The 26,474-nt window shown below is 48.8% G+C and overlaps 1 protein-coding gene across 7 annotated transcripts in view; it reads right to left on the bottom strand.

Annotated features, from left to right (window-relative positions):
- Positions 1-26,474, bottom strand: part of DHX38 (DEAH-box helicase 38) — a 1,013,803-nt gene that overhangs the window by 376,027 nt on the left and 611,302 nt on the right. For all 7 annotated transcript variants that reach the window (XR_014972206.1, XM_085638518.1, XM_085638522.1 and 4 more), the window contains exons 17-19: positions 3,194-3,310; positions 2,965-3,072; positions 1,288-1,400 (exon numbers count right to left, since the gene is read on the bottom strand). Coding sequence is in view for 6 of the 7 variants with exons in the window: in XM_085638518.1 (XP_085494644.1) it covers positions 1,288-1,400; positions 2,965-3,072; positions 3,194-3,310 (338 nt within the window). In the remaining variant the exon portion in view is untranslated. The remainder of the gene's footprint in view (positions 1-1,287; positions 1,401-2,964; positions 3,073-3,193; positions 3,311-26,474) is intronic.

Below are 26,474 nucleotides of genomic sequence, written 5' to 3'. Positions count from 1 at the left end.
CACAGGGCCCTGGGAACCTAGGGTACCATTTACCAGGGGCTGACATGTGGCCAGAGATGCCAATTGGGTTTAGGTTGTTAGGCAGTTTTAGGGAAGGAACACAGGCCCTGGGCACCCGATTGGCAGGAGCCCAGGGCACACCAATTCAAAGAGCATCAGTAGCCTGGCAACAACAAAAAAAGAAAAAGGGGGGGTTGTTTACTGCAACAGAAACCCACTTTCTCACAAGACCCAACTGAGTTAATGAGCCATACACATCAGAGGCACACTACTTATAAAAGGGCTTATGGGCTGTGGAAGGGTAAAGGCTTAATGGAGGTACAGTGACAAATCGCTGCATAGTATGGATTCGCATGTGGAACACTCATAATATTGTAGAGATCCTATAGACATTTTAGATACTTCCCTGGGTCTCACAATGCAGGTGGAATCTCAACAAGCTGTCAATGGGAAGGGGATGAATTCAAAAGCACCAATGACAGAGTTGGATCTTGTGCTTGAATTATATGTCTAAAGTCACCAGTTTAGGCTACAGGGTACTGTACTTAAGCCACTATCCTAACGTGCACTGGCCAGCTCCTACGTGAAGCACTGTTCTGGATCAGCATTGCCAGATCTTGACCAAGTCAGTTGCTTAACTGAGGCCCAGGCACAAAAGTATTCCACAAGCCCACATGGTCCATGCCATCTCAAAAGCATAGTCACATTTCAAATTTGCCGGCCAGCCCACTCAAACTTGTTTGAAACACAGTCTTAGTTTTGTGTTGCCTACCCATCAACGCTATACTTAACTTTTGCCTGAAAACATTGTCATAACGAGCTCTGAAAGCTCCAGTGGCCTAAACTAATATCTTCTCTGAAGCCTGTTCAGTGCTGATCTGCAGCCCGAAGTACAGCCATGGTGTAGTCGTGCTTGAACAACCAAGCACATGCTGATCTTTGGTTTAAAGAACTGTTGCACTTTGATCTTCTCTTCAGAGTTTATGCTCACCACTAATTAGTTTATTCATGCCTACTGAGACCAAACCATTCAACAATGCCTGAGCTCAGTCCTATCTTTACACCATACCATTGCTGATCTCACGTGAAGCACATTAGTGATGCATTCTGCCAGGCAGAAGGATTAGACAATGCTACTCCTTTACCAGTAACCTAAAAGGTTGATTTCTGCCTTAGCACCAAACTCAAATCAATGTTTCACTGAATCTGCTGTAAAGTGAATGACTTACTTTAAACACTGTCAAAATTTGGTCCTGGCTGCATAAAACGCACAAGATAATCTCTCACCTGAAGCACTGTCCTGGTCCTGTTCTTCCGGCTCGTCCTGATCGTTGGTTGGCATTGGCTTGACTAATGGGGTAGATCTGAAGGGCATCCATGCCTATTCGAGGGTTGAAAACCTGAGCAGCAGTAAAGGTACAAGTAAAAGAGCACGACAAAGGTAGAGGAAGGAGGAAATGGACAATGGTACAATGTAAGTCATTGAAGAGCAAATTGAAATATCAGAAAAGAGATAAGGAAACAGGTGATCAAAGAAAAGCAAAGTGAAGGGACAATAAGATTGAATGAAGAGGAATGTAGGAGAGAACAAAGGAATATAAAGAGCAGAAGGGAGTATAAATACCAGGGTGACAAAAAAGAGAGGAAAAGTGAAAATGTAGTTAGAAAAAGGTCAGCTTTAGACACATATCAAGTGTGATAATCAGTTTAAATTTCTGGATAGTAAAACAAATGTAAACAAAAAAAGAATCCTCAGATGTAGCTTGGACAATACTTGCACATCGTTCCCTCTATCCTGGATTGAGTCTGAGCCATCATTCCACCACAACAGATTGGACAGACCAAATTTTTAACATAACTTGTTAAAAGTCAAGCCTATATAAAATTAAGCCAGATAGCCACCTGACTAGCGTTCTACTCGAACAAATAAGTCTATTAGGGTAACTAAACCAGAGGACATATGTCTATTTTCAACTTGAATAACAAGATCAAAGTAAGCTCAGTTGTCAGCACTCATGAGATGTACCAAGTGTTAAATAACATTACGTGTATTTGTAAGGCGCACGTTCATCCAGAAGGGTATCTTGCCGCTGAACAACAGATATTTATTATTACCCAACTCAATGGTACTTATTTTATCGACCTCAGAAGGATGAAATGCTGGGTGGACCCACTGGAATTCGAACATATGAGCATGAGGTAGAACACAGGCCCCTACAGTGGACCCATTAGTTCACAAAGCCACCAGACACAGTATCTACTTTACCAAACTTGATATGATGTAAATAGGTATTGGGATAAAGACTAGAACACTGTGGAGCACTTAGTTCTTCCATGCTTTAATTTACCACTATGCTACTCGACCACCTTTAAATCCAGTGCAACACACTCTTTTGGGGTTGAGACCAAAACAGGTCAAAAGACTGCACTGGGCAGCCAATGCATCAGAGCATCTAGACTTAGGACACCACTCACTCGGTCACAAAAGATCAAGAAACACCAGATCGGTTTGATCACTAGCACCTAACCTCAGACTTCACCAAATGAAAAATACAAAATGCACATATGAGGTGGAAACAGACATTTGACAGAATTAAAAAACATATCTGATAATTATCGACAAATCTTCCCAACAGCATTGTTTAAATGTTCCATCTTCTAGGACCCACAGAGAGCCGTATTGCAGCCTCTGAGATAAAACAGTTTACCAGCATAACCTTAAACACACTGCATTGTTATGTTTTAGTTATCACGCTTCCAACACTGAAACTAGATTGCTTTCACACATTTAGAAGAAAGTGAACCCAAAGACAAAGTCCACTACGCTGCTAAAACTGGATTTCTGCCTAATATTAGATATCATTTCACTTCTCCAAAGAAAACAAATTAGAAACAAGATAATTTTCCCACAACTTTGCATGGAAGAGAGTCCTCTGTATCAAATGTGGACGTTTCTGAACTCACCTTTAACTTACAGTAACCAGAATCAATAACGAACATGATCCCGTCTACAGTCAAAGAAGTCTCTGCAATGTTAGTAGCGACAATGCACTTCCTAACACCATCCGGAGCCTGGGAAGAGAAGGAAATACACTGTTACGGTCATCAACTACTAATCACACTTACTTGTGCCTCAGAGGCGGAAAACAATGAAAGGATGATAGATAGACTGTCATAAGGCATAATCACTTACTTTCTGGAAAATCTTGGCCTGGAGGTCAGATGGAAGTTGGGAATAGATAGGGAGCACAGCCAGAGCAGGAGCATTCTCCAGCTCTTCCAATCGTTCCACAATCTGATCAGAAGTCACCTGAGAAAGAAAAAGTAGTGGGATTAAGGAAATGACACAAGGAGAGGAGGAGCTTTTAAACACAAACAAAAATCTCAACCTAAGTCAAAGTGGCCTGAAAGAGTTTGCTCGGGATGGATGTAAAACATGAAAAAGAAAGTGTAGGAAGCTAGTACTCTATATAGTGCACTAAAAAGAAGTACACTGTGTAGAGAGTCCAGTGAATCCCCAATTGGCTTACAGAGGCTAAAGTAGATCGTACTAACGCTCTCTTTTGTGGTAGTGTCGGCCAGAAGTTAGGCTTATCAGAGGGTAGTGCTCAGCATTTGTAGCAATCACAAAGGCAATAAATGAGACACACACGCTAAGAATAAATCTGAACCCAAATTAGAAAAATAACACTTCTTTTTATATATGTTGTAAAATCAAGAACTTCTTTAAAAGTAAGTACTGTTTTTGTTATCAATTCTTACAGGTAAGTAAATCTTTCAAACCTGTGCGCTTTTATGCACAATGCATTTCTATAGAAGGTAAAGTAATAAATGCATTAGTACAGTCGGTTTCAGGGGGTTCACCTTCTGGGTTTCGAGTTGTAGTGGGCCAAGGTCCAAAGGACTACTAACAGTTCTTCAGAGACTGCCTGGGTTTAGCCGGGAGCAGGGTGCTGGTTATGTTGGTAGATGTGCACTACGGAGAAGGGGGCCACCTGAAAACAGGCTGTAAAGGGGGATTTGGGGACAAGTCAGAGAGCTCCCAAACTGGGGCTTGGGTCGCAAGTTGCCTTGGAGCAACAAGACACAGCCGGTTCTTCGGTGCCTGGGCCAGGAAGCTCAGGTACAGAGTGGCTAGTTGGGCTGGGCTGGATGGGCAAAGGTGCTCTTTGCAGTCAGGGAGAAACAGCTGGCAGGGGCAAAATCAGGACAGCTGGGCCACTCACAAAGTGGGTCTCAGTGATGCTGATGTCCATCAACAGCTGCTTGGTTGTGGTGCAGTGGGAATCCAAAACCCAGGATAGAGGCTGAAACATCGGTATCATAGCCTGAATATCCTGGACTCGCCGCTTGGGATGAAAAGCCCGTAACGAGCTTCTGAGAAGGAGTCAGGTGTGACTTCAGCATGTTGATAGTGAACTCCAGCGAATGCAGGAGGTGCGAAACACCAGCCTAGGGCAAGCCTGCTTTCAGCAGCCAGTCCTCTAGATTGGAGAAGAATGGCACCCCTGACCTGAGCAAATGAGCTGCGACCACAGTCATCACCTTGGTTAACACCCGAGGAGCGCTGGTATGACCCAAAGGGAGCACGGTGAAGTGAAAATGCTCATGGCCTACCGTAAACAGCAGGTAGACCCAATGGGCAGGCAGGACAGGGATGTGAAAATAGGCATCCTGCAAGTCCAACATGTAGGATGCTGGCCCTTTATATGATATATCAAAATGAGATATTTATTGTGCAAAGAGTCCAGGGGGTCCTGTAAGAAACTGGCTCTATATATACTGCACCAAAGTGAGGTACAGTGTTTATAGAGCCCAAGGGTCTCCAGAGGTTTGGCAGAGGTTAAAGTTAGATAGAACCTTACTCTCTAAAGTGGTAGCTTGGTCGAGCAGTAAGGCAGTATCAGAGGACAGTGTTAAGCATTTGATTTACACACTCTGTCAGCAAATGAATTCACACACTCAAGAACTGTACTCTAGGCGAATTATTTTTGTATAAAAAATATACTGTTGTTTTATTTCTAGAACCAAGTAAGCCTGGTACAGGTAAGCATATAAATACTTTGCAGTAATAAATTACTTGTATGAACAAAATTGCGGTATAACTTGTACTGATTTTGGTTACAGTTTAAGTAAGCAGTTGCCAACACTTAGCAGGTATAGTACATTCGAATGAATGGACTTTTTAAGAAAAATGCAATTAATTCCTTTTCCGATTACTTTTGCTATCACAGGGCTGGATCCTAGATTCAGTACTGGGCCATTTCCTGAAAACAGTTGAGTAAATTCGGTTTAGTTAGAGGTAAGATTTTTTTTTTTTTTAACAACAAATTTTATTCGGTCATTTTGCAAAACAACAAGCAGTGATCTTGTATTGGCTCGTTGAAGTAGTCGGATAATATGCACATCTATAACCATTTCTATAAGTGTAATCAATTCCTGCGGAACATGCAGGTAAAATAAAAAGGGGTTTTTAAACGATATGCAGACAGCGGGCGAGTATCGGAATACAGCACATAATACAGCAGGTATGAAAAGCCCAGACCAGTGAAACAGTAGTACAAGCATGCAGCAAGAACAAGGATGGCCCCCAACAGCGGATGGCAGATCCCAATCAGAGGTCCTCCTCGGAGAGAGGGGGTAAATCTATCCCACGATATGCCACCCACCGCGACCATATCTTACGATGTTTCCGTGGGCTGCCCCTGGCCTCGAACACTGCAAATTCAGCTCCCATGCATCTGTCCATTTCAGTCTTCCATTTGCTGAGAGTCGGGGGAGAGGATGCCTTCCATCTCTGTGCAATGTCACGTTTGGCAATAGTAAGAGCGAGGAACAAGAGGTGTAGCTTATATCGGTTCCCCCCAAGATCGTCCGTAGAGTGCAACAGAAACAATCGTGGGTCCGATGGGAGCACCCACCCCAATACCTCTCCAAGACATGACCGGATTCTGTTCCAGAAGGGCTGTAAGGCAGTGCAAGTCCATACAGTATGGAAGAAAGACCCCTCATCTCTGCCACACCTCAGACATACTGGTGATTGAATAACTCCCATTCGCCACAGTCTTACTCTTGTATAATATACTCTATGTAAGCATTTGAATTGAATGAGCCGATAACGCGCAGAGACCGCCGCACCCCTGGGGCTGGCAATCGCCTCCGCCCAGTAATCGTCAGTCAATTCTGGAATATCGGCCAGTCGGGTCTTATCCAGCGTGGTGGGGGTGTGAGTCGTCAAGGTTTGATAAATTTGCCTAATTTTATGCAGGCCAAGGTCACCCATCAGCAGGCGTCCCTCTAGGGGCTGAAACTCCGGGAGAGACTCTATGTGTCGGATCTAGGGGGTGAGTGCGTGTCGGAGCTGTAAAAACTTAAAAAATTGTGATTTGTGAAGGCTAAATTCAGTCTGAAGTTGTTGAAATGATTTAATAGAGGCACCTCTCCACACATCGCCAAGGGTCGATATCCCTACCAAGTTACATCCCCGGAACCCACTCAGTACGCTAGCCGTCTTGAGATAAGTGCCTTGCCACAATGGGGTCTGTCGAGTCAATGGCCCTCTCCAACCCATCCGTCTGGTCGTCGCCCTCCATAATTGTATGACCACCCTGCCAGCTGGTGGTAGGTGGTCCAGCTTCGTGTAGCTATATAATAAGTGGAGAAGGGAGACGTGTTCCATTGCGGCCTGTTCTACAGCGTATGCCGGGTCGGTAGGGGAATTATGCCACAACTCATTAATCACAAGGATGTGAGACGCGATGTAATAGGAATAAATATCCGCGGCCGCGATCCCCCCACAATACGTGGATTGCACACAGGTGCGGAGCGCCACACGAACAGTCCACCGCCCCAAAGGAATTATTTTGTATGGCGTTTACCTGAGTAAACCACACACGAGGAATGGGATAAGGGAAATTTTGGAGGCGATATAGAATTCGAGGCAGGGAGACCATTTTAAAAATGGCTGAGCGCCCATAAATGGATAGCGGAAGAGCCGACCAAATTGCCGTTTCATTTTTGAGACTGGTTAGCAGTGGGGTGATATTGTGGGGCCAAGAGATCTTGGGACATGGAGAGAAAAAGATCCCCAGGTACTTGTAGCCGTCTGTAGCTCTAAACAGCTGCGCAGCCCACGACTCGCGGCCCTGATGTCCGCACACTGGGAAGAGGTTAGATTTAGCCGGATTGGCGTGGAGGCCAGTGGTGCTTCCAAAGACTCTGAGGAATTCCAATATCCGGGGTCCGGAGTACCAGAGGTCTGTCATAAAAAATAGGACATCATCCGCATATAATGTTCTGCAGTCGGATCTTGAACGGGACCACTCAAACCCTCTGAGCACCGGGTCACTTCTGACCCAAGCTGCCAGGGACTCTACCAAAAGGGCAAACTATAATGGGGAAAATGGGCAACCTTGGCGTGTGCCCCGCTGGATCGGGAAGGGGCTGGATCGATGTCCTGCCACGTGGACCGATGGCATCAATTCAGTATAGAGTAGGCGCATGTGTGTCAGGAAGCGGGGCCCGAAGTTAAGTGCCTCAAGTAGTTGGAAAAGGTAGACCCAGCTTAACGAGTCGAATGCTTTGTCGATATCGGCTAACAGGAGGGCAGCTGGGCGCCCAAGGGTGGGGGCCGCGGCGATGGCGTTATGAACTCTCCTGATATTATGTCTAGTGGCCCGCTGCGGCATGAATCCCGACTGATCGGGATGTATCAGTTCAGTAATGCACCCCCGAAGGAGGTCAGCCAAGACTTTCCCTAACAATTTGGGTTCAAAGTTTATGAGAGAAATTGGGCGATAAGAAGATGGGTCCTCAGGTGGTCAGCCCGGTTTAAGAAAGAGCACCATCTCCGCGTGGCGCCAATCGCTTGGTAAACGTGCCTGGTCTGAAGCATCTAAGATAGTAGCCAATAATGAAGGTCCTAGAAGGGGCATATGGGAACAGAGAAATTCCATTGGGAAACCATTCGGGCCCGGATCGCGACACGGACAGAGCGCGTTGAGGGCACCAGTCAATTCTTCTAGTGTTATTGGAGTCTCTAGACGGTCCCGCACGGGATCAGGGAGTCGACGGGGTGGAATGTCTCTAAGAAATTCCGTGATAAGATCAGCAGAAATTTGCTCCTGCCTGGCGTAGAGGGACGTAAAATGGATCGCGAAGACGTCGGCTACCTCCTCAGGCGACGTATATAGGGACCCATCAGTATCGCGGCCGGCGGGCACAACAGCAGGGGCGCCACCTGCTTGGCACAGCCTGTGGAGCATTTTACTGGACTTATCCCCCCATTGATAGATCCGGTGTTGGGATGCCTCCCAGATCTCTTTAGCCTCGCCCAATAGGTATTGGCGCAGCTCTTGCTGCGCTAGGACTAGGTTCCGGCGAATGATGGGGCAGGGATTAGTGTTGAGTTGGGAAGAGAGGGATGCCTGGCGTGTTTCTAATGCGTCTAGTTGTTTGCGCCGTGTGCGTTTCTCGTGTGTGCGATAGCTAATTTCACAGACCCGGACCGACGGCTTGAGGGCTTCCCAGAGAACAGTGTTCGAGGGGGCAGAGGGACTATTATCGGCTAAATATCTAACGATCGAGGCGTTGAGCATATCCTGGTAGGCCGGGCTGCGGATGAACCATGGGGACATTCGCCAGCGGAACAGAGGTACGATTTTTAAAGAATATTATTGTATTTCAAAACTTGACACTTAGAAACTTTTTCACATAAAATCACCAATGTTATCCTATGGGAGGAAATTCACTTAGCAGGTAAGTTACTTTTGCGTTACTTTTGTAACCCAGTGCTGGACTCCTAGATTCAGCACTGGGACATCTACTTAAAACAGGTAAGTAATTACGTTTTTGTAATTTGTACGATTTTAAAAGAATATTATTGTATTTCAAAAGTTGACAATTTTTTTTCACAAAGAACACCCAATGTTATCCTATGGAAGGAAATTCAATTCACAGGTAAGTAACTTTTTAGTTACTTTTCTTACTCAGTGCTGGACACCTGGGATCAGCACTGGGACCTTTCCTGCAAACAGTTGAAAAAATTCAGGTAGGTTATTTGTGCGATTTTTAAGGAATATTTGTAATTTTCAAAAGTCAACTACTTTTTGGGAGAAAAAGTGTTAATGTTATCCTATGAGGAAAAACAGGCTATCGGTTTCGAGGTAAGTATTCGGTCTTTGAAGTTAGGGTTCTGGGGCAAGACTCGGGGGTCTCCCAGGGTCATTGATGCACTGTTGTTGCACCCACAGTGGCACTAGGGCAGCTGGGGGCAGAGTGTTGAGGCCCAATGTTATCCTATGGAGGATCGGGGGACTCCGGTTGGTGGCTGCTGGCAAGCAGGCTACGGGGTTGTGGGAGCAAAGCTCCTAGGGTTAAGTTCAGGGCAAGTTGGGGACCAAGTTAGCACCAAAGGGGCATCCTCAGCGGCACTAGGGCGGCCGGGTGCAGGGTGCTGTTTTGAGGTAGGGTGCCCTGTTGACATTCATATCTGTGCATAGATCGCCGCCTAGTGTTGGGTCCGGATGTTTGCACGTTGTTGTCCTGGAAGAGTCTTCGAAGTATCCTGAGATAGGTGACTCCTCCCCTGGACCACAGTGCGCATGGGCATCCTCTCCATCCCCAGATTGTTTTTCGCCATTGTGGTAATTCTGAGAGCTGCAGCTGCTACAGGCGCCGGGGAGGAGGGAGGGCGATATGAATGTCAGCAGCCCTACATGCCAAGAACAGATGCATACTGGTAAGTAGCATATTCAGTTCGAGGCATGTGGGCTGCTGAATTCATATCTGTGCATAGAATACATAGCAGTACCTCCTATTAGCGGCGGCTACCAGTGCCAGCTGCAGCAGTCTGAAAGAGTTTTGAGAACAGCCTGTCCTACAGCTGCCTGCTGTTTTGAGTGTACATCTACACAGTAGTGTTTGGTAAATGTATGTATAGTGGACCATGTGGCTGCTCTACATATTTCCTGTAAAGGAATGTTTCCCAGGAAAGCCATGGATGCCCCTAACTTACGTGTTGAGTGGGCTCGTGGGGGAATCGTTAATGTGCGTTTAGCCTTTTGATAGCAAGCTTGAATACATTTAACGATCCATCTGGCTATACCTGCTTTGGAAATGGCGTTGCCTTTGTGTTGTGGAGAAAAGGCAACGAAAAGTTGTTTTGTCTTCTTAAAGTGTTTAGTTCTGTCAATATAGTACATGAGGGCCCTCTTTACATCTAGTGTATGGAGCATTCTTTCAGCGACATTTTGTGGATTCTGAAAGAAAACAGGCAGTTCAATAGTTTGATTCATGTGGAACTGCGATATTACTTTAGGCAGGAATTTGGGGGTTGGTACGCAGTACGACCCTGTTTGCGTGAACCTGTATGAATGGCTCTTGAATGGTTAGTGCCTGGAGTTCACTAACTCTTCTTAACAAAGTGATTGCGACTAGGAAAGCTACTTTCCAGGTGAGGAATTGAATATCACATGAGTGGAGAGGTTCGAAGGGTGGACCCATTAGTCTGGTGAGGACCAAGTTGAGGTTCCACACTGGAGCTGGCGGGTGTCTTGGGGGAATTACTCGTTTGAGTCCCTCCAAGAAGGCTTTGATGGCAGGCACTCTGAATAAAGAGAGGTGCTGCCTGTTCTGGAGATAGGCTGCTATTGTGGTTAAATGGATGCGTATTGAGGTGTATGCCAGATTGCATTGGTATAGGTGTAAGAGGTAACAGATAATGTTTTGAATGGATGCGTCTAGCGGGTTGATGTCATTGTGGGTGCAGTAAATGACAAACCGTTTCCATTTAGCTGCATAGCAAGCTCTGGTAGTGGGTCTCCTGGCCTCCTTGATGATCTTAATACAGTCAGGTGGCAGGTTTAGGTAGCCAAACTCTAAGACTTCAGGAGCCAGATTGCCAGGTTTAGCTGTTGCGGATCTGGGTGCTGAATTTCGCCATGGCTCTGCGTTAGAAGTGCAGGTTTTATCCGCAGCCGTTGATGCGGCACCACGGAAAGTTCCAGAAAGGTGGTGTACCATGGCTGGCGCGCCCATGTTGGAGCAACTAGGATGAGCGTTAGTGAGTGCTGTCGCAGTTTGCGTGCCACCAGCGGTATTAACGGCGCTGGGGGAAAAGCGTACGCAAATCTGCCGGACCAGTTCATCCATATCGCATTGCCCTGCGATTGGGGATGTGGGAACCTGGCGGCAAAGCATTGGCATTTTGCGTTTTCGTTTGTGGCGAATAGGTCTATCTCTGGATGACCCCACTGTTGGAAGTACGGTTGGAGTACTGATGGGTGCAGCTCCCACTCGTGCATCTGGTGGCTGTGTCTGCTGAGCAGATCCGCCATCTGGTTGTCCTTGCCCGGGAGGTGTTCCGCCATGAGGAATATGTTCCTTTGAATGGCCCACTTCCACATGCTCGGAGCCAGATGAGACAACTGTGGAGAGTGTGTTCCTCCCTGCTTTTGTATGTAGTACATGGCAGTCATGTTGTCCGTCCGGATCAACACGACTTTGTTGCACAAGTGTACTTTGAATGCCTTCATTGCCAGGAAGATTGCCATCAGTTCCAGAAGGTTGATGTGCATCTTCCTTTGCTGTGTTGTCCATAGTCCCTGCACTGTGTAATGGAGTACATGAGCTCCCCATCCCTGGAGAGACGCGTCCGCCGTCAGTATTATTTGTGGAACAGGCTCCTGGAACGGTCGGCCCTTGCAAAGGTTTTGTGGATTCCACCAATGCAGAGAGTTGTATGCCCGACCGCTCACCAACACTAGGTCTTTTAATTGCCCGTGAGCCTGATTCCATTGACGTGCTAAGCACTCCTGAAGTGGGCGCATATGTAGTCTCGCGTGCGGGACTATGAAAATGCAGGAGGCCATCATGCCTATCAACTGCATGAACACTCTCGCAGGAAGGGAGTGTTGTGGTTTGAACTTTGAGATCAGCAGTTGCATGCCGTTGATCCTCACCAAATGTGGCTGAGCTGTGGCTGCCAGAGTGTCTATGGTGGCGCCCAGGTACTGTTGTACGTGTGCGGGTTGTAGGTGTGATTTAGGGTAATTTAGTGAGAATCCCAGACTGTGAAGGAGGTGAATGGTGAGGGACATGTGGCTGGCACATTGCTGGGCTGACTTTGCCTGAACAAGCAAGTCGTCCAGGTAAGGGTAGACGTGAATGTGTCGACGCCGTAGATGTGCAGCCACTGTAGCTAGGCACTTGGTAAAAACCCTGGGTGCTGTTGTCACGCCGAAGGGGAGGACTTTGAATTGATAGTGCTGTCCCTGAATAGTGAACCTGAGATATTTCCTGTGTGATGGGTGGATGGGTATGTGGAAGTACGCATCTTTGAGGTCTAGTGTGGCGAGGAAGTCTCCCTGTCTGAGCAGCGGGAGAACCTGCTGTAGGGTGAGCATATGAAAATGCTCTGACAGAATGTAGTGGTTGAGGGGTCTGAGGTCTAGTATAGGTCTGAGCGACCCGTCCTTTTTTGGGATTAGGAAGTACAGGGAGTACACCCCTGTCCCCTGCTGGTTGACGGGTACGACCTCTATTGCACCTTTTTGCAGCATACTTAGCACTTCGTTTTGCAATAATGCTAAGTGCTCTGCGGACATAGGACGGTGTTTTGGCGGTATTGTGGGTGGAGTGGAGGTTAATTCGAGACAGTAACTGTGCTGGATAATATCCCTGACCCACCTGTCCGTGGTGATGGCTTTCCACGTGGACAGGAACCGCTGGAGTCTCCCCCCGACAGGTGTTATGTGGTCGGGGGGAAGGGAGAGGGCGTCACTGTTTGTTCTTGGGTGAGGACCTGGTGTTGCCGTAACCGCGTCCTCTGCCCTTGGTGCTGGAGCCACGATATCCACCTCTGTTGTTTTTATCGTAGGTGCTCTGTGTGCCCCCTTTATTGTATGGCTGCTGTGACCCCTGTCCTCTAGCTGCTCCCCTATTCCCGGGGCGACGAAAGGAACCACTACGAAATGTCTGCGTTTGCAGCGCCCCCATTGACTTTGCAGTGTCAGTGTCCTTTTTTATCTTTTCTAAGGTGGTGTCAACTTCTGGTCCGAATAAGTAGTCGGGGTTGACTGGCTGATTCAGGATGTTGTTTTGAATCTCTGTTTTGAATCCGGAGATTCGTAACCAAGCGTGGCGGCGTAACATGACGCTGGTGTTTATCGCCCTCGCGGCTGTGTCGGCAGCATCTAGTGCGCACTTAATGGATGCGTTTGTAAGAAGTTGTCCCTCTCTGATGAGGAGCTCCGCTGCCTCCTTGTATTCGTCTGGCAGATGTTGGAGTAGTGACTCTAGCGTGTCGTAGTGTGAACGATCATAGCGAGCCAGGAGGGCCTGTGTATTGGCAATGCGCCAGATGTTTGCTGCTTGAGCTGCAATCCTTTTGCCCGAGGTCTCCAGCACTTTGGACTCCTTGTCTGGGGGAGGAGCATCACCTGTTTGCGAGTGTGCTGGTTTGCGAGCGTTAGCAACCACCATGGAGTCCAGAGGTAACTGACCTCTAATGTACATAGGGTCCCCAGGCGCAGGCTTGTATTTTTTTTCAATCCTGGGGTTCAGCACCCGTGCCCTGGTTGTTTCCTTGAAAATGTCCTTTGCTGGCTTGAGGACACCTTTCAACATGGGCAAAGTCTTGACAGTCCTCTCAGAGGAGGCAAAGTGTCCACCAGGAAGTCGTCCTCAATTGTGTCAGAGTGGAGTTGCACTCCATGATTGGCTGCAGCACGTTCTATGAGGGCATTGAAGGCAGCAGTGTCCTCTGTGGGAGATGTTTCTGCGCCGTAAAGCTGCGTGTCCTGGGTATCTGTTGCGGTACCCAGGTCTGCAGGGTCATCCCAAGCTTGATCGGGGTCCTGCTGCTCCTCAGGATCTATATCCCTAGGGTAGGTGGTATTATCACCCATGTAATCCTCCATTGCGTCCGTGTCGGAGGGTGTCGGAGAAAAGGACTGGGGATCCGGATAGGAGGTGTGCAGGCGTTCGTAGAGAACCTGTTCCGACTCTGCTGGCAGTTTCTGCTTCAGAGGGATTCTGTAAGAGTCCAAGGCCCGCTCTGGCGTGGCCTTCCTTTTTCGGAGCATGAGTCTGCCGGTGTCGGCGTCGATGAATTGGGACGGTGAAGGCTCAGTAGGAGAGTGTCCAGTAGATGGGGACCTCGTCTGGCGGACACGTGTTCGGATCTCGAACATCTTCGGTGCCGTTGACGGCGGCAAACCAAAAGTGATGTTGGCTGGTGCCGGAGGTGCCTTTGGAGCCTTTTTCGGGTCGGGGCCCGATGTGGACTGGAGGGCTGCCCGTTCTTTGATGCGTTGCAATGACGCTGCAACTTGTTGCACCGAGAACGCCGAAGGTTCTTTGGTGCCGAGTGGTTCCGTAGAGGTAGGCGTTGACTGCTTCGGAGCCACAGGCTCATCGAGTCGAGGAGAGGTAGTAGCGGTCGACGGAGTCGATGACTTGACCCGTGTCGCTGCCTTTGAAGTGGACTCCGATGTAGCGGCCATCTTAACTTTGGTAGTCGGGGCCGACTGCTTCGGTGCCGGGGGCCGAGGCGCTTTGGTGGGACCGACGGCCCTCTTTTTCGGGTCGGTACCGACATCCGCTGCAGCGAGTTCGGCGCCGAAATCCCGTTTAGTGCGTTCGGAGCCGATGGACTGTGCTGGCGTCGAAGGAGTGGAGGTCTTCGAGCCGACCACTGCCAGTTTCACTTTCAGTTTCTGAGGAACTGGTGCGACGATTGGTTTCGGTTTCGTTGAAGGGAAACCAGTCTTTTTCGGCATTAATGACTCTTGCTGGATGTTCGAGGCCGGGCCTGAAGGCGGGGCCGAAGAACTTTTGGATTGATCTCGGATAAGGCCCGGAGGCGATCCATCGACCGGAGCCGTAGAATGACGCACTTTGATAGCCTCCGTTTCGACGGGTAGGCCCTGCTCTTCACCAGAGCTATCTCCTTCGGCCCCAAAGGCCTCATCGTAGTCCCCTACCTCGTCGTCGGCTTCTTCCCTGTGAAAAAGCTCTTCATCGGCGTCTTTCGATTGGGAATCGTGTTCGGAAGCGGGGCTGGAGTGTATTTCTTCCACGCTTTCAACATCTTCGTCCTCGGTGCTGAAGATGTTGGCCGGGGCCGGTGCCGATTGCTGCGCTTCTAATCTCGCTGCCCGTCGATTCCGGAGAGTCTTCTTGGATCGGAATCGGGCACAGGCCATACATGTCGATTCGTCATGATCCGGCGAGAGGCATTTGTTGCACACCGGGTGGACGTCGATTTGTGGATATTTGGCGTGGCATAAAGGACACCGCTTGAATGGTGTCCTCGATTCCATCGTCGATGTAATGTCGATGGTCGGATGAAACGGATCCGAAAACTGGAAGAAGTTTCTAAATTAAGTAAGAAAGCTGTCGACACCGAGCGGGAACAGTACCGACGAAAGCTAAAGGCCTTTTAGCCTTAAACGAAATTTTCCTAACTTGAGCTAAGATAAGCACATCCGAACCCAATGGCGGAAAAAAACAATCTGGGGATGGAGAGGATGTCCATGCGCACTGTGGTCCAGGGGAGGAGTCACCCATCTCAGGATACTTCGAAGACTCTTCCAGGACAACAACGTGCAAACATCCGGACCCAACACTAGGCGGCGATCTATGCACAGATATGAATTCAGCAGCCCACATGCCTCGAACTCCTTGGGACGTCGAATTTTCTTACCCGCTCTGGTCGCGGTAGGGGGGTCCTCTGGATTAAGGCTGCAGGCGTCGTCAGGAGGCTTGAGGCAGGCCAGGGGTCGCCGGATCTCGGGTCAGGATCGCCGGGGGGGACCTCCTCATGGTATTTTTCCACTCGAGCTCGGGCCGGGTTCGGCGGGTGCAGAGTGGGCTGGATTCGTGGGTCCTGGCTGGCACCAGAAGCTGCAGTTCAAACACGTCCGGTGTTCAAGGGAGAAACAGCTTGGAAAGTGAAGGCAGGCAGGTCCTCTGGGGTTTTTGAGGTTGCTGTCCGCTTGACACGCCGGGGTTTTGCAGGAGCAGGTTCGAGAGCGAGACAGGCCTGTAGGGCTGGGGCCAAGTCAGTGGGCGTCGTCCTCTTGTTAGCTCTGCACGGCTTCTCGTCCTCTTCTTTTTCTTGTGGTTGCTGGATCTGAGGAAGGAAGGTTCAGGGTGCCCCTAAATACTAAATTTAGGGGCGTTACAGGTAGGTAAAGGGCAGGGACCAATGGGTCCCTTCCCTGGGGTGGGTACACCCCCTATTCTGACACTCTCTAGTGGGAGGGGGGCAGGAGCCTGTCCCTGGTTGGCTGGATCCCCCCATCCTCAAGATGGCTGAGACTCGAGGTTTTGCTTCACCTCGCCTCCCCCACCTTAAGGGTGGAGTTGGCAGAGGTGGGCACACTTCTCTTCCTCACTTATTTTTTCCCACCGGTTCTCCCACCCAAAGTGGGGGTAGAACCAGTGGGGACCAGTTGCTGAAAGCAGCAAATGGTCAGGAGAGGCTCACAAAGGTGGCATGCCTTTGAAGCTTCTCCTTTGAGAACCCTGCCCATCCTGGGGGAGGAGGCTTGGCCAGGATGTGTATGGTTTCAGGCCCCCCCAAGAGCAGCAAGCTCTCGACCCAGGGGTCCAGAAACATGTCTGGTGGTGGCAGCCTGCGCAGCCACTCAGTCAGGTCACTTGAAGTTGGTCGAGTTTCAGGGGGCATCTCTAAGATGCCCTCTGTCGTGCATTTTACATTAAATCCCACACTGGCATCAGTGTGGGTTTAATGTGCTGAGAAGTTTGATACCAAACTTCCCAGTCTTCAGTGTCGCCATTATGGTGCTGTAGAGTTCGGAATGACAAACTCCCAGCACCAGATACTCTTAATGGCAGCACTGCACTTACAGAGCTCATGCTCCTGTACCCTCACCACTGGCAAAGGACACCCAGCTAAAGGGGTGACTGATGTATGCCAGGGCAGTGGTTTGTGGGCATGGCACACAGGGATGTGTGCCATGTCGACTCTTCACTTTGTTCTACATCAAGGCACTCAGTCCGCAAAGGCAGTGTGTGTGTGTCAGGGTACAGGGCCTCTGAGGGTGGCACAATAAGTGCTGGAGGCCTTCTCTGGTCACAGGGCCTGGGTACCTGTGGTACCATTTACCAGGGGCTGACATGTGGCCAGAGATGCCAATTGGGTTTGTTTTTGGGGAAAAAACAGGCCCCGGGAACCTGATTGGCAGGGACCCAGGGCACACCAAGAAAAAGTGCATCAGTAGTCTGGCAAAAAGTGGGGGGGTTACTGCAACAGAAACCCACTTTCCTACAGTTCCCTTATTCTAAAGAAATACTTTTATATTTAAAAAGTCGACAGTGCAATTTTGAGAAGCTGCAAATCCTGTGGAAGGAAAAGCAAGTGCGGCATTCAGGGACAGTACAGCGACTTACGGGACCAGTCTCCAGGTGTTAAGGTGAGGGTTGGGCAAGGTCCAAGGCAGCACCAGCAGAACGCCACCTGTGGCACTTGGTCAGCCGGGTGCAGAGGTGTAAAACAGCATTGGGTCTCCAATGTTACTCTATTGGGATCGATCCTCACGTAGAGGCTGCAAGCTTTAACTGGGAGCTAGTCGGGCTAAACCAACAGGGGAGCTCAGGCCGTGCGATGCTCAGGGACATAGGGACACCTTTGGTCCTCTTCCCTATGGCCTAGGAGCGACGGGTGTAGAGGTGTCTTTAGACGTCGGGTTTTTCTTACCTGCAGCAGTCCCACTAGAGGGGGCCTTCGTGCAGAAGCTGGAGGCAGCGCCGGAGAATTCACTGGGGGCAAAACCCCGGTGAACTTGGCCTCTGGAGGGCCACAATGACACCGCTGACCCACTTCAACTCGGAGCAACAGGTGCAGTGGTGTCTTCAGGCGCCGGGTTTCTGCAGTCACGATGTCCTCTCTGAGTCTTTGGGTATTTGCAGGATGCAGGGAAGCAGGTCCGCTACTTCTCATGAGTTCTTGGTTCCTGGGTGAAGCGCTGGCACAACTCCCGGGCTTTAGAGACTCAGAAGCTACAGGACAAATTATCTTTTGGTGCAATCGGCGAAGACAGCTGGCAGGCCGGCAGGGTTGGCGCCAAGTCAGTTGCTGGGGCTTCAGTTCTTGCTCATTGCGCCGCTTCATGTCTGTCTTCTTTCAGGTCGGCAGGATCTGTTTCTATGGTGCCAGGGGCTCTGCTAAATACTGAATTTAGGGGCGCTAGGGGAGTGTAGGATAGTAGCTAATGGGTTACTTACCATTGGGGTCACTATGCCCCCTACATGACCACTTCCTGTGAGCATCACCTTGTCCCAGAATGCCTAAGTTTGCCATCACAAAGATGGCCAACTCTGAAAAATGGTGTCCAGTTCAGTTAGCTCACCTTAGTAGTGGGACTAGCCTAGGGATGGCATACCTACTTGACTGACTAATTTTGATGCCTGTCTAGGTGCCAAAGGTCTCTAGACAAAGGGGTGGGCTTCTTCCCCTGTGAGGGGAGCCAGATTAGCAATTCAAAGGCAGTGGATTATTTGAAGCTCCCCTGCCTTTGAATGCTATTCAGCAGGTCATGAGAGGGGGTATGAACACACTCTTACCGAGCAGCCTATGTTTCTGACCTCCTGAGAGCAGAGGCCCTTACCCAGGGTGATTAGATATCTGTCTCAGGTAGCAGGCTGGCAGAGACCAGTCACCAACATATCAGATGCTATTAGGTTTTCACGGGGCACCTTGCTGAAGGTAGCTGCAACTGATTTGATTTCCTTGTACGCACTAGAGTGCTGTTCTGGAGTTGCCTGGCTCCTGTGCGCATTAGCAGTGCCACCATCAAAGGGTTTCTTAGTCCTATACTGTTATGCTTATATTATGGTTTATCTAGATTTTACCTATCATTTCGGTATGCTTGCGCTACCAGTAGTGTGTGCCGCAAGGGAGCTTGCAGCAGAACATGTGTGGTTGATGGACTCTTGTTCGCTTTTAATTTCACCCCACTCACTGTTTAGTCTGCGTGGCAAAACACTATTGCCACACACCCAGACACCCCCCCCCCCCTCCGATGCCAAAATTCAAATTTACAGCCATAGCGCATTCGCGCTGCCTCGCTGAAGGTAGCTGTAACTGATTTGATTTCCTTGTACGCACTAGACTGCAGATTTGGAGTAGCCTGGCTCCAGTCCGCATTTGCAGCGTCATCTTCAAAGTGCTTTTTAGTCTTATATTATGCTTATTTTATTGTTTATCTATATTTTACTTTTTATTTTGGTTTGCTTAGCATTACCAGTAGTGTCTGCCGCAAGGTAGCTTGCAGCAGAACACGAGGAGTTGCTGGATCCTTATCTGCTTTTAATCTCACCCACTTACTGTGTTTAATCAGTGCTACAAAGCTCTGTCGCCACGCCCCCTCTGATGCCGACCTTCAAATTCACCACCATAGCACGTCTGTGAGCAGCAGGCTCAGTTCTGGAGCGCTTAAGACAAGCCCATCTCTGCTCAGACCACGTTCAGCGCCAGCCACCCTGCCGGTTTTGCCTCGCAGCCCAGAGACCTTATTTGTTACTCAAGGGATCAGCTGCTCAGCATGAATCTCTCAGGTAAGCTTGGCCATGGCACCACTCTGAGTCACTTGGTCATTCTGACTCTTGCCTCCCCTAGCTGTAGGCCCGCTCTATCCAACATGAAAATTGAAGACCGGAGTCCTACCAAGGCCACAAGCCTTAAGCCACCCAATCATAAAGGTATCTACTGCTGTAACCTCATTAATGCCCGCTCCCTTATTAAACACACACCGGAATTCGAAGACTTTCTCGAATCACAATCCCTAAACATTTCATTTGTAACAGAAACTTAGGATGTTGCAGCCTCTTGACCTGAGCTCTCTGTCCCAGCAGGTTACACATTTTTCAGATTAGATCGAGTGGGGAAAAAAGGCGGTGGATTAGCCATCACCTATCGCAGCCTCATCAAAACCTAATTCGTTGGACACAATACTTCCCAGGAGCTCGAAGCACTATCATTTAAAATCAAGCTTACCAAGCGCTACTCTCTCAACAGCGTACTCATATTTCTGCCCTCCAGGCCTCAGCACAGCGTCTACCCATGACCTTTGCCAATTATTGGACACCAAAGCTGACTCTTGATTTCACCATTCTTGGTAACTTTAATATTAATCTACAGAATCCATTAAATAACGACTCTGCCCACTTCACGAAGTGATGGATAGCATGGACCTAGAACAACTTGTCAAGGGACGTACTCGGCAGGCCATCTGCTTGATGGAATCTTTTCCGACAAATCTATCTTCAAATTCTTCCTTCCCTCACTCTGGTATGGTCAGACCATTTGGCAGTTTTGCTCAGCCTTAAACTTAGCACGAACAATCCTGCCACTGCGTGGCCCCTACCTTAAGGCCTTCTTGTCTCTGGCATATTATCAACACTGATTCATTAAAAACCACCTTAGCCTCAACTTAGTCTGTAGCTTCCAACCTCTATATGGCAGCCAGCTACTACCAGCATTTGACTGGCTCCGCCCTAACCCAGATAGCACCACTTAAGCCACAAAAGCCTGAAAACTACACATTCCGAACCTCGGTCACGAAAAGTCTGAGACTCCAGAAACCATCCTCTCCCAGGCTGGAAAGGAAATGGAGGCTCAACTATGGACTCCTGGAAAAAGACGTACAAGCGCTCCTTAGCAACCTAGAAAGATATGATCTTTAAGGAGAAAATTTGTAACTACACCTGCAAGATAGAATCCTCAAAAAACCTCTTGAAAGAACTGCTTGCCACTGTCGAAAAACAAACTAAGCCCCCAAAGAAAAAAACAATAACATCGGACAAGTCTTCTTTAACTAATTACCCTCTTTCTTTCAAGAAAAGGTGAGTGCAGTCTTCAACTTTTTCTTATTAAACCACGGACCTAATCTGGCTTCTGCTGTTGATGCTTCGTTAGGGGACCCAGGACCCTACGTCCTTCCTGAATTATCTTGGCTTACTGCTGATCCCATCGATAACTCAATCAGCCCTCAGCGCACTCTTGGTGAGATTCTTGTCACTCTGTCTACCTTCTCCTCACTTTCTCCAGCACAAGTCATGACACTAGTTACCCAAATTAAATCTGGTTCCCCTCTGGATCCATGCCCCCCTAAATTTATACACATTGTACCCGAAATCATCTCTGTGCATCTCACAGACATCTATGATCAGGTGTTTAGCACAGACTACTTCCACACAAAGTGGAAGTTAGCCTCTATCCTCTCTCTTCTTAAGAAGCCTAATCTTGATGCTTCAGACCCAAACAACTACCGCCCTATTTCTGCAATCCATTTCCCGCAAAAATTAATGAGAAAGCTATTAACTCTGAATTTACATCTGTCATTAAGGACCAAGGCCATCTTGCTATGTTATTTTAATTTATTATGTGCTCCAATCGCCTCCAAAGGGGTCTCTTGGCGTGTGACCAAGACAACAGGCAGTAGGCAAAAAAGCACTCTTAAAATAGGTTGGTCTTGAGCTTTTTCAGAAGTGGGAGTGATTTTTACAGAGGCGTAGTTGCATTGGCAGTTTATTCCAGAGATTAGGGGCAAGGAAGGAGAATGATCTGAAGCCAGCCCTGCCTGTCTGAACCTAGGGATTTTAAGCCAAGCCTTCTCACATGATCTTAAAAGTCTCAAAGGGGTGTAAGACAAACGTTTAGAGGCTAAGTACGCGGGCTTTTGTCCATGGAGGGCGTTGTGAGTTAGACAGCAGATCTTGAAAATAATTCTCTTTCTCACCGGTAGCCAGTGCAGGAACTGAAGAAGAGGGGCAGTTGCCATGCCAGGGGCAGGTTAAATACGAGACGTGTTGCAGTGTTCTGAACTACCTGAAGTTTAGAGAGCAGCTTCTCATTTATGGAGGCCAAAAGTGAATTGCTGTATTCCAGACGGCTGATGACCAGTGCGTTTTCCTTGAGGAGAGTGGTAGTAATGGAAAGACTCTTCTCAGCAAATGCAACATATAAAAGCACAAGCCAGTAATGGCAGAGGTGTGTTCTGTCATAGAAAGGGATTGGTCCAGGCAGGCTCCCAGATTTGTTACCACTAGTTTGGGTACTGAGGAAGAACCCAGTTCTGATGGCCACCAGTCAGGAGACCAAAGAAGTTGGGCTTGTCCGAATAATATAATTTTAGTTTGTCATCTTGACATTACCCAGTTCGGCTCCAGAAGCCATCACAACACAGAACCTGCTCTAATCACAGCGTCAGCAAATTTGACAGACCATTGATGCAGGAGGTAATGCTGCTCTGATCCTATCAGACCTCTTGGCAGAATTCAACACAATCAACATCCTCCTTGGCCGTCTCTGTTGGCATTAGGGGTCGAGCACTTACCCTTCTTAAATCTTTTCTAACTGACTGAGAACATTTTGTTGCTCTTGAAGAATTCAACTCATTCCCCTTCACATTACCATGTAGTGTTCCCCAAGGCTCTAATTTGAGCACTATTGTTTTTAATATCTTTGTCGCTACACTGGCCAAACTGATTAGGTCATCTGGGTTCTCTGTGGCCAGTGACCCAGCATACACCACTATGCGTTTTCACAACAGCATGCCTCAGGTTGGAAAATGGATGTCCCACAACTATTTCAAGCTTAACTCTGGTAAAACTGAAGTTCTACTCTTTGAAAGGAACACTACCTTCTGGTCTCCATTGTGGTGGACTTGGAACTTGGCACACTTCCCACTCAAGTTACAAAGGTAAAGAACCTAGGGTAGTTTAGACAATAAACTAACTTTTGAGGGTCAAGTCATTTCCATCACCTCAGCTTCTTTCTATACCATGAAGCTACTTAGAAAAATCTTCCCCTTCATTCCGATGGACTTTCAGAAAACAGTGATTTCATCCCTAATTCTCTCAAAAATCGATTACTGCAATGCTCCATTTGTCAACATCAAGAAAAAAATCCTTAATAAAATTCAGATCTTACAAAATGCAGCTGCTAGCCTGCTTTTAGGCATCCCCAAACATGAGTCTGCATCCTCTGCGCTCACCCGTCTTCATTGGCTTCCCGTCAAGAAGCGCATCAATCTTAAGGTCCTCGGTATTGCCTTCTGGGCACTCCACGGTAGCGGCCGGCTTATATCATGTACCAGGCAAAAAGTGGAGATGACAATGTCAAAAAAGTGGGCACTTTCCTACATAACGTTAATGCAGGAGAGTGCCCCTATTTCCCCATGGCTACCCCCCACTTTTTGCCTGACCTCTAATGCAACCTGACTTGATGTGCCCTGGGTTTGTGCCAATCAGGCTCCCAGGGCCTGTGTTTCATCCCAAAACTGTACCTTTGTACCCACACGTTGGCACATTCCTGTCCACAGGTAAGCCCCTTGTAAAAGGTACCAAGGGCACTGTGACCAGGGAAGGCCTCCAAGGGCAGCAGCACCAATTGAGCCACCCTTAGATGTCCTGTATCTTAACACCCACACACTGCCATTGCAGGCTGCGTGTTTTGGTGCAGAGAAAAGTGAAGAGTCGACATGGCACACATTCCTGTGTGCCATGCCGATAACCCACTGCCTGAGGCCTAGATAAGCCACCCCTCTAGCAGGGTGCACTAGCCCTCATGTGAGAGTTGAGTGGCATGAGCCCTGTATCCCTACAGTGTCTAAGCCCATTCTTATGCATTGTAAGTGTAGTAAAGCCATAAAGAGTATATGGTGTGGGAGTTGGTCCTTACAGACTCAACAGCGCCATAATGGCTTTACTAAATCCTGGGAAGTTTGGTAGCAAACTTCTCAGCATATTAAACCCACAATGATGCAAGTTTGAGATTTAATGCAAACTGCACTCGGAGGGCATCTTAGAGATGCCTCCTGAAAAACGAGCACTGGTGTGGTTCTCGAATGGCTGCCCGCCATTTGCCACCACCAGACAGGTTTCTGGAACCCTGGGTAGAGAGCCGCCGCTCTCTCTGTCCAGAAACAAAGCCCATCCTGGGCAGCGGTGTCATGCCTCCTCCCCCAGGATGGGATGGGTCCACGGGTAAACCAAGCTAGGAAGAGAGGTGTGCCCACCTTTGTCAACCACACCCCTGAGGTGGGGGAGGCGAGGTTAAGCACGCATCTCTGTCCCTTCCATCTTGAAGATAAGGGTACTCAGCCAATCAGGAACACGCTCATGCCCCACTTCCACTGCTGGGTGGCATAGCAGGACGTGTACCCACCGCAAGGAGAGGACCAATTGGTCCCAACCCACACACCCCTTTTAACACATCTAAATTTAGTATTTAGGGGTGACCCTGAACCTTGCCTCCTCAGATTCGAGGAAGAAAGAAGGACGGAAGAGCCATGCTGACCCAAGAAGAAGAGGACACCTACTGCTTTGGCCCGAACCCTGCCAGCTTGTCCCATCTTCGACCTGCCCAAAGCAAAGAACCCGGCGTGTCCAGCAGCCCCCCAGAGCCCGGAGGACCTGCCCTTCACTCACCTGAAGGACTGTCTCCCATGAGCACTGGATTTGCTCAAAAGAGTCCTAAACCAGAATCCGGGTTCTGACGACTCCGCGATTCGGGACCACTCTGCACCAGACGCCCGCGGCCCGAGTTGCCCAAAACCACGGGGAGGTTTCCCCAGTGATCCTGACCTGGGATCTGGTGATCCCCGACCTGCCTCAAGACGACGCCTGCAGCCTCAGCCTGAAGGGTCCACACGACTGTGACCGGAGCTGGTAAGAAAACCCAATGCCAGAAGCCACCCCAGCACCAGACGCCCCACAGCCATGGGTGGCCCAACCGACGGTGTCCATGCATCCCCCAATCACCCAACTCTCCTCTCCAGCCAGTGGTCACCTTCAGGAAGCCTCCCTGCACTTGCAACTTTGGTGAACCGAAGTTATCAAATGAAAAATACATGGTCTCCAACGCTTCCTTGGCATCCTGCACCCGGCCACCCGTGCCACTGGTGGTGCAGCTCCTGTATTGATTGATGGCCCCTGCAGTGCTGACCTTAACCCCAGGAGCTTTCCTCCCACACCTGAGTTAGCTGCTCATAAGCAGTCCCTAACCAAAGGCCCCCTTAGCCCACAGGCTAACATTGGGCCCCTGCACTCGGCCACCCCAGTGCCGCTGGTGGTGCAACTCAAGTGCCTATCTAGACCTTGGGGAACCTTGGTCCTAACCCACAAAACACCCACTTGTAAGACGCTTACTTACCTGTGAAACCGATAACTATATTTCTCACATAGGAACCCATGTAACGAGATTTTGGGCCTAAAATGACAATTTTTCTCACATAGGAACGCATATTATGAGATTTTGGGCCTAAAATGTTCTAAGTGTTGAACTGCTGTTTTGTAAGGGGAAAACAGTAATTATAACTCAAGCCAAGAAAAGTCTTGTGAGATCCTTCTGTGTGGTATGTAGGCATACCACCTCCAGTACTCAAAGTAACTGAAAATTATTCTAAAGTAATTATTGAGAAGTATAAACTGCTTTCTCCGACCACTCCCCCCTTACAGGCCAGTACAGCTGTGTTTTTCATCTCTTAACTGGCTTTGCCTTTCCTGTTCAGGATTTGTTTTAGCTTTCTTTCAGCTGCCGGTCTGCCGCGGCCCTCAACAGAGCAGAGGGAGCTGAAATGCTAACTCTACTCTCCTCACTGGACTACAGCTTCCACCATTTAGGACAGCTGCGGTCCAGCTGATGCACATTAGGGCCGCCCATATTTAGTTAGGATGGCTGCGGTCCAGTGGATGCACATTAGGGCAGCCCTTGTTTAGCTACAAGCTGGTGCTAACGTGCAGCGGATAAGCAGGCGAGCGGAGCTGCTACCGTTTTTTTTTTAACTCTTAATTTCTTAACCTTTGTGGTTGTTTCATACTGGCTTTCCAGTGACATTCTCTGATCTCCCCCCCCCCCCCCCTACAGCTCAATACGGCTGGTATTTTATCTCTTAATTGGCTTTGCCTTCCCTGTTCAGGGTTGTTTTGGCTTTGTTTCAGCTCCCTGGTCCACCGTGGCTCTTGTTTGAGGAGAGGAAGCTGAAACACTAACTCTGCTTTCTTCGTCGGACTACCACATCTGCCATTTATGACGGATGCGGTCCAGCTGATACACGTTCAGGGCCACCCCTATTTAGTTACAAGCCAGCGCTGACGCACATCTGACGCACCAACAGCGTGCCAGGGGCAAGCCCCTCCGAGACCGTTCACGCTGTGACAGCGTCAGGGATCCTGGCCGTTTGGAATCGGATGATAAGTGCACGAAGGTAATGCAATACTTATGCGCCCAGTTCTTAGAGTTACGTCCTATAAATCCTAATGGGGCATGTTTAGTGAAGCTTAACTTCTTTAACAAAGAGGTAGGGCACTGTCAGAACTGTTTGTTCGATTCTAAATGTTTATCAGATTCTAATCAAGGGCTCTCACTCAGCCCGTCCCATCTGTCTGTTGAGGGTAGAACCTCCAAAGATCAGGCCAGGGAGGGGAAAATTCACAAGTGTATT

The sequence above is a fragment of the Triturus cristatus genome, chromosome 12, assembly GCF_964204655.1.
Source record: "Triturus cristatus chromosome 12, aTriCri1.1, whole genome shotgun sequence".
Lineage (NCBI taxonomy): Eukaryota > Metazoa > Chordata > Amphibia > Caudata > Salamandridae > Triturus > Triturus cristatus.
The sequence above is the reverse complement of the archived record's forward strand: the minus strand, read 5'-3'. Positions and strand labels throughout refer to the sequence as shown.